This window comes from Terrapene carolina, unplaced genomic scaffold (genome assembly GCF_002925995.2).
Source record: "Terrapene carolina triunguis isolate 2854851 unplaced genomic scaffold, T_m_triunguis-2.0 Scaffold192, whole genome shotgun sequence".
Lineage (NCBI taxonomy): Eukaryota > Metazoa > Chordata > Testudines > Emydidae > Terrapene > Terrapene triunguis.
The window spans coordinates 15,154,382-15,165,060 of NW_020664543.1; the positions used below are offsets into that span (position 1 = coordinate 15,154,382).

At 43.7% G+C, this 10,679-nt stretch overlaps 1 protein-coding gene across 3 annotated transcripts in view; it reads left to right on the top strand.

Annotated features, from left to right (window-relative positions):
- The window catches only part of SAP30BP (SAP30 binding protein), a 58,093-nt gene extending 48,310 nt beyond the window's left edge, over window positions 1-9,783 (top strand). For 2 of the 3 annotated variants that reach the window (XM_024214123.3, XM_024214122.3), the window contains 6 exons: window positions 3,009-3,100; window positions 3,603-3,663; window positions 5,033-5,084; window positions 5,544-5,602; window positions 6,987-7,071; window positions 8,287-9,783. In XM_024214123.3, coding sequence (XP_024069891.2) covers window positions 3,009-3,100; window positions 3,603-3,663; window positions 5,033-5,084; window positions 5,544-5,602; window positions 6,987-7,071; window positions 8,287-8,468 — 531 coding nt within the window. In that variant the 3' untranslated portion in view covers window positions 8,469-9,783. The remainder of the gene's footprint in view (window positions 1-3,008; window positions 3,101-3,602; window positions 3,664-5,032; window positions 5,085-5,543; window positions 5,603-6,986; window positions 7,072-8,286) is intronic. The other variant, XM_024214121.3, reaches the window with a different exon arrangement.
- The last annotated feature ends 896 nt before the right edge of the window (window positions 9,784-10,679 follow it).

Genomic DNA, 10,679 nt, shown 5'->3' on the forward strand with positions numbered 1-10,679 from the left:
CTGTGTGGAATATGTCTACCCCAAACCACCTTAAAGAATGGAGACTCGCTCCAGTTTTGCAAGCAGAGCAAACTGCCTTTTTCAAATTGCACAACTAAAACATTTTTCAGTTCTGTAGGGGGGGCCTGACATACTTTGGAGATTTGGAAATAAACTGTCCTTTATTCCATTGGTATCTCTACCTTCCCTTGGTCAGTTTATCTCTGTAATATGCTGTATCTTGAAAAGCTCTATGCAAAGTGGAAATTCTTTCCTACTTTCAAGGTGACCCACTAGTTCTTTGCTTTGTGGAAGTTCCATATTCTAAATATGAGGACTCCATCTTGGTGGTGCTATCAACACTTCAGATTTAGAGGCTGAATTTTCAGTGATTGTTGCAACTGTTCTCTCAAAACTTGTGGTACCTCCTTTGGACATGTTAATAGGGTAATTGTGTGACTTCACTGTCTGTGTAGAACTTAACCTAAAAGCTTAACGTTAATTGAGGAAATAGCAATTTTATACCTGATGATACTTGACCTTTCATCCAAGGATCTTGCTACTTTGTGTAAACTGTAGTGAAATTTGCTACACATAGAATCGCAGAAATGCAGGGCTGGAAGGGACCTCCTTGAGTTGGGGACATATTATCCCCATTTTACACAAAGGGAAACTGAGACCTGAGAGTTTAAGAGACTTGCCCAAGGTCACACAGGAGGTCAGTGGCAGAGCAGGGAATATGAATCTGTATCTCCTGCCTCCAAATTTTGGGTTTCAGCCGCAAGATCTTAATTTTCTATTGTAAAGTCTCTGGAATTTCACTTCCTGTAAAATAGTTTAGCTTTATAAGTAAGTTCTCCCCTCCCCCCCATAGTGCTAGTGTCACAAACCACCTTGCTTAGCAGCAGGATGACTTCCTTTTGTGCAAGATTCAAATACCGATTGTAGTTTAAAACCTACCAAGTAACTACATTTCCCGGGTTATTCAGGGTTGAAAGTGCATCTTCCCTCTTCTGCTTTCTGTGCTCCATGTCAGACACTCTGCCCGAAATCACTGGAATAGGGAGCGCGTTTCAAACATTTTATGCTGCCCTGCTGAGCAAAACAGATGCAGTTTTCTTTAAATCAAGGCCTTCCTTTTGAAAGGTAATTATATCCAGTATTTCCAACCTTCTGAATCTGTGTAAGTTGCCTTTCCCAAGCAGTTCAAGTTTCACTGGAAGACTCCCTACGTTGTGCAGCTGCAGGACCTCCAAGGAGAGGTCACTTTCACCTAACCAGACACTTATGCCCAAAGGCATTCACAAGTGGGTAGTTACCAAGAGCATGGCACTGACCGTGGACAGCATCAACAATGCCTGCAGATAACATTGTTTGCACAGAGCAGCCAAGTTAGATTTCCAGCAAAACTCTGCTCCCCTTCCCTTGTGCTACCCAGATCTGGCAGTGAGCCATGTCCTTTTCTTGGGATAGCCCAGTGACCGTTCTCTCCAGTTGCACATCTGAGATTTTGAGAATAGATGAGAGAATTAAACACTTGAATTGCACTGTTCTGTACGAATGCTGGTTGCCCAGTTTGAGCTGTTGGCATACCTCTTACTGCCCCTGGCTTTAATTCCCCCCCTTCCCCCCCAGTACTCTCATGTGATCTATACTTTAGGGGCTCTCAGAGAGGAGCATTGATGCTGGCTGCTTTTTCCCAAATCAGCCTTCTGGGATGTCGCCAATCGTCTCAGGAACTTAGTGGAGAAATTCTTGTGTGGACTCTGAATCTCAGTTGCACTGTTAATCTAAAGCCTCGTAAGTCCGACTTGGTGAGCAGTCCTGCTAATAAGAGGAAAGACTTTAAGGACATGTGACGTGAGAGGGATCTTTCACTTTTTGTGCCTTCCCCACCCAGGGCCGCATCTACACATTACGCGCCCCTAGGCACAGCATCTTCAGCACCCCCCCCACCTACAGCTGATCTTCGTGTTGCACACAGTTTGAGAGAGGGAAGGCCTGTCTAGAATGCCAGCACCCCTAGGCATGTGCCTAATTGGAAACCTGGCCCTGCCCCCAACCCAGTCTCTTCCAGGCTGGGATAGTGGCTTTAATGCTTCACTGTTAGCATAGGAGGTGGGAAGTTCCTTGAATCATCTCCAGGATTGGACATAATCATAAGGAACCATTCAAGTCCTATTAAGGGGCTGAACTGTTGTTGAGGGACAGAACTTAATCTATTAATTGCATTGCTAATGCCCTGCCCATGTCAAGCCACTGGCTGCTTTAAAAGCTCTTCATCAAGCTTTGTACTTATCAAGATCATCCACCCAGATACATGTCATCGCTTTGCTTCCCTCTTCTTCTCCCCCCCTTCCCCCCCCCCCCCCCCCATACCTTTTAAAAGAGATACTCTTCCCTTGTTTCTCTCTCTTTCCAAGTGTGTTGCTGGCATGTTGGTCATAATGTAAACAATGTGAAACAAAACCTTTTCATGGAACTAATCCAGTGGTTTTCAACCTTTTTGCATTTCAAAAATTTCAAATGGAGATGCCGACCCCTTTGGAAATCTTAGATGTAGTGTGTGTGGACCACAGTTTGAAAACCAATGAACTAATCCATCTCTTCCCCTTGGGAGCTGAAACAAGCGGGGTTGTGGTTTTAATTTGCTTTGCTTTGTTTTGTTTTGTTTAACTCTTTCTACCATCACTGCAGCTGCAGGGAGACTTAAGTGAACCTACAAAGCAGGGAGGCACCATTGCTCCTTTAAGAGCTTGATAGCCCACACTGTATAGTGGATTATGCGGGAAGGGGAGAGTGATCTTTGATTGTGAGTCTGAGAAGAGTCAATGTCACTGCAGTTTAGCCCAGATGCTGTGCCTGCTTCAGCCTTCCTGCCTCTGAAAAATTACTGTTCTAAGGTGGGAGAGGGCCATTTTGGGTTTAACTATGCAGAAATAAGACAACCATGTTCGTGCATATTGAATATCTCCTACCTGTGTGTTACTACTTGGTGTTGGCTCTTACACTGTTTCCTTTTTATCTAGGATAAGATTCAAAAGTTGTACGATAGGAAGATGAAAGAGGGCATGGACATGAACTACATCATTCAGAGGAAGAAGGAATTTCGTAATCCCAGGTGAGTTTTCCCTTTGGGGTTACAACTCCACATGAAAGCTAATCCCAAGACTCGTTGTCCCTGCCATTAGAGTCCTATCAGAAATTGGGGATGTCGAGCAATAGACGCTGTTACTGCTCATGAAATCAGCAAGAGGATCTAGAAAAACATCTCAAAAATGAGTGAGTATGAGACTCTTTGGAGATCCATGTAACCACAACTAAAACACAAATTTTAAAACCAAGTGTGTGGGGCTTTAGGTATGATTCTGTGGATGGTATGTTTTGGGTTGGGAGTTAGAGATGAATCTCTGGTTGGAGGGAGCAATAACCAGGGTTTATGGCCTGTTTTGCATATTGTGGTGGTGTTCATGGGTCTTCAGAGTGTTACTCTTTGCACTCTGATTCTGCACCTGGGCCATTGAAAAGGAACACCAGCCTCTTTGTACCAACGACTCCAATGAGCTTAAACTTGAAGAAAGGCAGGGAAAAGCTAGAAATAAATAATTGTTCTTCTGTCTCAGCATCTATGAAAAGCTGATCCAGTTTTGTGCCATCGACGAACTTGGTACGAATTATCCCAAGGTAAGCAGAGTGAAAGATTTCCTGGGAGATGGGGTGGGTACATGAAGCTCTCATCAGTTCTGTCCTCTTTCTCAGCCAGGTCATTTAGGGCTTTGTACTTCAGGGCTGATGACGGAAATAGTCAACTAGAGATTTGTCTGCAGTTTGATTTCCAGTTGCATTGGAGTAAAATGTGCTCTGTGTAACAGTGAACTCCAGTAGCTGTAGCTTTGCAATATAGACTTTGAATTCTGTGGCTGGGGACAGCTAATTTGAGAGTTTGTAGTGGTGTAGGTAAAATTATACTTTGACTTGTCAGTCTTTCAGGAGGCCGAAATTTTGGGAAACAAGTGTCTATTTGCAATGAGAAATATTTAGTGCATCTGTCACTCACTGAAATGACATAACCGGTACAAATCCTGCAAATTGCTGAATTGTCAGATGGAAAATGGTACCAGGAACATATCTAGCTTCAGGCTAAGACTGTAAAAGGAGCCAAAGACAGTTAGGCACCTGGGAGTTGGGTGTCCATTCATGTTAGTCCCTTCAGCCTCAACATCTTGTAAAATATTTGACTATTCACACCTGAAAAATATTGGTCTTTAGAAAAGCACAACATGACGTACCTCTCTCCCGGGCTGGGAGCAGGGTTATGGCTTGGGCGGGGGGGATGTCATGTGTACAAGGTAAGGGGGCCAAGACTGGGGGTGGGTCTGGGCGGGGGGGCGTGGAGGAGCTGCAGCCAGGCTGTGGTGGGGGCCGGCAGCTGGGCCTGCAGCCTGGTGCAGCTCTGTTCCCAGCCCCAGCCTCAGCCCAAGGCCAGGAATGGAGCCGCAGCTAGGGGCCAAGGCTGGGGGCAGGAGCGGGGCCAGGAGCAAAGCCACTGCTGGGCCATTGTAGGGAACAGCAGCCGGGTCCTGGGCCGGGTACAGAGCTGGGATGGGGCTAGGGTGGGGCTGGGTGGTGCTCCCTCCCCACCCCCTGTGAGGACTGGCTTGCACCTGCTGCACCCCCCAAATGTTCCTCCGTGTCCCCCTGGGGGGCGTGCCCCGCAGTTTTGGGACGTCTGTATAAGAGATTCATTGATTCTTAGGCTAATAAAAGATATTACATAAGCTAACTTCTGTGGGTCCAATAAAAGATATTACCTCACCCATCTTGTCTCTCTGATATTCTAGGACCAATGTAGCTACAACTACACTGCATATGAACCTTTTATGTCTGATTGGGATACGAGAGAGGGGCATTTAGAGCTGTAGTGAATATTTCCTACTCTTCCTTGTGGTACTTTAATAGAAGTACATGTTTGATGCTGAGTGAAATGTTGAAGTGTTTTGTATAGCTTGCTGTTCAAACAAGTTCCTGAAATGTTAAACTTTTTCTCTTTCAGGACATGTTTGACCCTCATGGGTGGTCTGAGGACTCCTACTATGAGGCACTAGGTAATCTTAAGGATATGTTTAAGTTCTTTCTGATCCCTCCGACAGCTTTTATCCCTTTTATCAGTGCTATTGAATCATGCGGGAGCTTTAGCAACCGTTTTTAACTGAACACCCTTTTGAATGAATGGAACATGCCTGCTGCATTCTGGTTAGGCACTAGTCCAGTTTGGCTGGACGGACCTAGAACTTCCTGAGTTTCCATTAGTTTTGAGAGTCCCTCCCTTAAAATTGTTGGTCTGAGATACAAACAGGCTCTGGTTGCAGTGAAGAGGCTGAAGAAATTATAAGTGGAATGTTGCCTTGATAGAAAGTTTTATTTCATAGCTGATTCAATAGTTTTCTGAATGTGGGACCTTGCCCATTGATTGTTGGGGAGGGGAAGGGGACTGTTGTGGAGATGAATTACTCCTTTTGCTGAATCTCCTGCTTTTTATAACTTCTTGTATCAACCTTTTTTAGCCAAAGCACAGAAGATTGAAATGGACAAACTGGAAAAGGCCAAGAAGGAGCGCACAAAGGTAATAAATCCAGAATTATGGAATTTAGAGATCAATCTCCCAGCCTTTATTTGTTCTTTTCTCAAATTCATTCCGTTGCTTCATGTTCCTCCATGTACTACCCCTTGTATTGACCATTAGGTATTTTTAGACGGTTCTGGCATCTTCCCCTTATTCATTTCTTTGCCAAACTGTACAGATTTAGGTTTTTGGCCTTTCCTTGTAGGTCAGTTTCGCTCAAGGCCCCATTGCCTTTGCTCCTTGAGTCCTGTCCAATTTTGTCAATGTTCTTAAATCAGAGTATGCATAACTGCACCCAGTATTCCAAATACAAGATCACCAATACTCTGTAAATAACTACTAGGTCCTTAGTCTTTCACACTATGCCTCTAGTCACGCAGCCTAACGTAGCTTAATTTCCCCAGCAAATCATGCTGAACTCGGGCCTGGGTTTTGTTTTCTCTTATTACCACTTTGACTATATCTAGACCCATATCAACCCCGCGATACCTGAAAATGTCTTTGCGTGTTTAGGAAATTGAGTCAATGCATTTAAAACACTATATAGCTCTGGAGGACTTCACATCACCCCCACCAAATGGAGAGGCGCTTGGATTAGTGGCTGGCATTCGGAAATCATATCCAAATAGTTAATTAACGAGATCTCACTTCAGATTTGTAGAATGCTTTTTTGGCAACGAGTACATTTTTGCAGCAAACTTTTTTTATAGCCATCTCTGTTTGCCTCTTGTTTTGCTTTATGCACAGCAATACAGTCACCTGTGACTATCCCCCCTCATCTCCCATGGCTGTAGACTTATAGGTATGTAATTGCAGGCTGTTGTGGCCCTTGTTGCTAGGTTTCCTTCTGTGGTGCAGTCTCTGTAAACCATGCATGCGGGGACTTGCATTCTAGGACAGCTTTTATTTTTCTATCTTGGTTTCTCATTGAAGAAATTATTTGTAAGAATATGTCTGTACAGACCAGGATTCTAGTCCTGATCTGTCCATTAAGGATGGTACCAAACTTTTTGATCTGTCTACACATGGAGAATCTTCATATTACACATTTTCATAATGGATATAACTGGTACATTTTGGAGTACTTGGTTTTTCTCTCCCCAACATACCAATGATAAGTGGGATGGCCCAATAAATGTTTTTATACTTTGTTTGCTCAGGTGCTGTAGCATTGTTGGTCCCAGGATGTATGAGACCAAAGTAGGTGAGGTAATAACTTTTTATTACAGAAGTTGGTTCAATAAAAAAATATTACCTCACCTATATTGTCGTCTTTTAATACCTTGCTATGTTCTGGATCTAAAGAATAACTTTATAGTGAGGGAAGAAGACCTAGATATTAACATCTGTTCTTCCCCCCCCCCCACCTCTTCTTCCTTTCTAGATTGAGTTTGTGACTGGCACTAAGAAGGGCACAACAACAAATGCTTCATCCACCACAACCACAACAGTCAGCACTGCTGTTGGAGGTAAATACATTTGACGACCTCAAACTTAATTCCCACAACTGCAATGCAATTTGCCTCTCATGCTACCCAGAAACCCTAGAGGTCCCCTTTCTTCTCCATCCCCTTGACACACAAGACAAGTCTAAGATACCGCGCAACATCAGCACAGCTGCACCACTGTAACACATCTGGTGTAGACAAGCTATGTCAACAGGACAGCACTCTCACGTCAGCATAATTACTCCACCTCCACAGGCAGAACCTGTGTCGGCGGGAGAGCGTCTCCCACTGACATAGCACCGGTGTGGACAGTGCTTAGGTCAATGTAACTTGCGTTGCTCGGGGGCGGGCACTGAGCAACGCAAGTTACATCAGCCTAAGCAGTAATGTAGACCAGCCCAAAGAAGGCAGATTGCCAGGAGTTGGTAGCCTTGGTGTTAACTAATACTGGTATCTGGGATTGGGGGTTGCTGGCCGGTTTTCCTGGTAGGAAGGCTTGGCAGTAGCTTCGGGAAGGGAAGGATTTCTTTGTGCCAGGGTTAATGGAATTTGTTGCTGTATGTTGAGTGTCTCTTGAACAGGTCTTTCCCCAGAGCCTGAGGAGAGGGTTGGGAAAAGAGGAGATGAACAACTTGATGTTGTAATTTGGATAATGACTCTTGACAGTTAGTGCTATACCTCCATGCTAATGCAGTGGTTCTCAAACTTTTGTACTGGTGACCCCTTTCACATAGCAAGCCTCTGGGTGTGACAACTTCCCCCCCCCCTTATAAATTAAAAACGCTTTTTTATATATTTAACACCATTATAAATGCTGGAGGCAAAGCAGGGTTTGGGGTGGAGGCTGACAGCTCGTGACCCCCATATAATAACCTCACGACCCCCTGAGGGGTCCCATTCCCCTGTTTGAGAACCCCTGTGCTAATGGGGAGATCCATGTTTTCTGTCCAAACCAAACCTACTTTGGTGTTGGGGGAGAGAGTGAATCTCATGTCACTTTTTTCTAAGAGTTCAGGGGCATAAACGGTGCAGATCCTTCAGTTTTGCCTTTGGGAGTTCAAAGTTCCATTAGGTTTATGCTCAACGCTTCCTGACCAAGTTCCAGTTGCCTCAGATAGGGGTGAGGAGATGCTGTCCACTCAGGCAATGGCTCTTTGAGGGTTGAGAAGGAGGGGGATCGTTAAGATCAATGGCTGTTAATGTTAACACTCGTATCTCTTGGTTTTTCCAAATCAGATGCTCAAAAGAGAAAGAGTAAGTGGGACTCCGCCATCCCGGTAACAACAATAGCTCAGCCCACCATCCTCACCACCACTGCAACATTGCCAGCTGTTGTCACAGTAACCACCAGCGCAAGCGGCTCCAAAACCACAGTTATCTCTGCTGTTGGCACCATAGTGAAAAAAGCAAAGCAGTGACAAGTGCATTGAGACTTGACCTGGGCTTCCAGACTGAATTCTCATTGAAGGCACCACCCTTTGAAGGGGAGGAGGAGAGGGTCACTCTTATTTGCTCAGTACAAAATGGCAAGACTTGAAAACAGACCCAACATGCGCCGCCCCCTCCTCCCCCCCCCCCCATTAAGGGAAGTGGGGGAAGCAGGAACATCAGGTGTGTGCACACAGGACTGACCTTCATAGAAAGGAGTTTCTCCATCCCGTGTCACTGCTGAAACGACCAGTCGCTCTGTAGTGTGCTGAAGGACAATGGTGTGCAACGTGTCATCTTGTAAACGTTAGCTCATTTAAGTGCTGTATTGTTATTACTTTTATGGCTTGGAGAGTCTTATCCCTACTGGAAATCTGAATTTTAAAAATAAATGGGAAAATATCAGTCATTCTCTTGCACCTCCGGCCACGCTTTAAAGGTTGTTGCCCTATGATTTGGTCTCCCCCACTCTGCCTCAAGGGAATTAACGTGCACAAGGCTGATCAGCATCCTTGCTCGTAAGCATAGCTGAGATGTGAGTGTATAATCTACATGCAAAGAAATGAGTCTACAGATGTGAACAGCAATTGTATGAATGTAACTTATGTGCATATCCATGTAGCTTTTATTCTGGTAATCAGGTGTTACAAAGCATTGAAATTTTTGGATATAAAATAGTGAAATAGTCAAGTTTTGCTAGCCTCTTACAGAGATGGAGATCCCCTGTGCAGAACCTGGACTGTCAGTGTCACATTTGTGAAATCAGAGCGTGCATTTGGAGAGAGCTGCTGAGAGAAATTTTGTCATCATGGAGTAAAATCAGATACCAGATTCAGAGGAAAGTGTTCCTAATGTAGAAGCCTATGGTGTCTATGTATAATGTAGTGACTTATACTGTGAAACACACACAGCAGTGCTGTTTGCTCCACTGTAGTGAAAAAGATACTGTCAACTTAAATTTTATGGGGGGGGGGGGTTCTTACCTATGTTACTAAAAATTCTTCATTATAAAAATGGAAAATTTTAAAAATTCCTGTGTCCTTTTCATATCTTACTATGTGCATTTCTCTGACCAGCTAATGAAAAAAATCATTATTTTCACTTTTAGTGTTGATACCTGGGTTGCAAATGCTGCAGGGGAGTGTTTACTTTAAAACTTTTCCCCGTGACATTTTAAGAAATCATGGAAACATCTTTAGACTTTTGTCTGTTGACTGAGACCATTTTCTGGACATACTTTGTGTTTATATTCCTTTTTAAAGATTTCTCAGCTCTTTCATTATAAAACCCATATTCTAGGATTGATGCCTTAAAATTCTGATTTTTGTAAACTTGCATCAGTTTTTCTTAATTTTACCAGCAGTCAGCCCCTAATAATACACAGGTGTTTTGTATAATCCTTTTCCTCCATGGATCTCAAAGTACTTTACCAGGAGGTAAGTATTATATGGTGAAGTGTCTTGCCCAAAGTCATCTAGAAAGCCAGTGAAATACTATTTGATGTGGGTGGATGGAATAATTTACACTGCCATAATTGTTTGAAGAAATCACTACTAAATTGTTTATTGTACCAGTCCCTATAGGATAGCAATCAGGTGCACTAAAAACTAACTCTGCATTAATAAATATCAATTTCCTTCAGCTTCAATATTCCAGATGTTGCAGATTGTATTGAGATAAAAATTGCTACCTAGATTAGTCTTTTAAGCTGTAAAGCAGGGACGAGAGAGGGATGTAATAGATCAGCAAAAATGTAAGTTTCTCTGGATTTCATGTTGCTTTCTTGAGTTCTAGCTTGCCTAAAATAAATTTATAACCTCAAGTGGGGGAGGGAGAATGGGTCTGTCTTGCTTTTGATATACTTAGAAGAGGATTTCTTCCTAATCACTTTGACAGATGTTAGATTTTGTTTATCTGGAATATTCAGGGGTCCACTGGAGCACTGATAGGATTGTGGCACCACAGATATACCAAGAAAGTGAAACCTGAATGAGTTGATATGAGGATGGTTGGTGGCGTGGCTTTTCTCTTCATTCTTACTGAAGTAAGAACCCTGCACAGAGTAGCAGACTTGATTCCCACTAACTATGGCAGCTGCCTTGTTAACTCCACTCTGAGGTGGAATGGCTCTCTGGGCAGGGTTTAGCACCGAGAGGCAGGCCTGTCAAAATGTGAGTGTGATATGTGAATGTAGGTGGTTT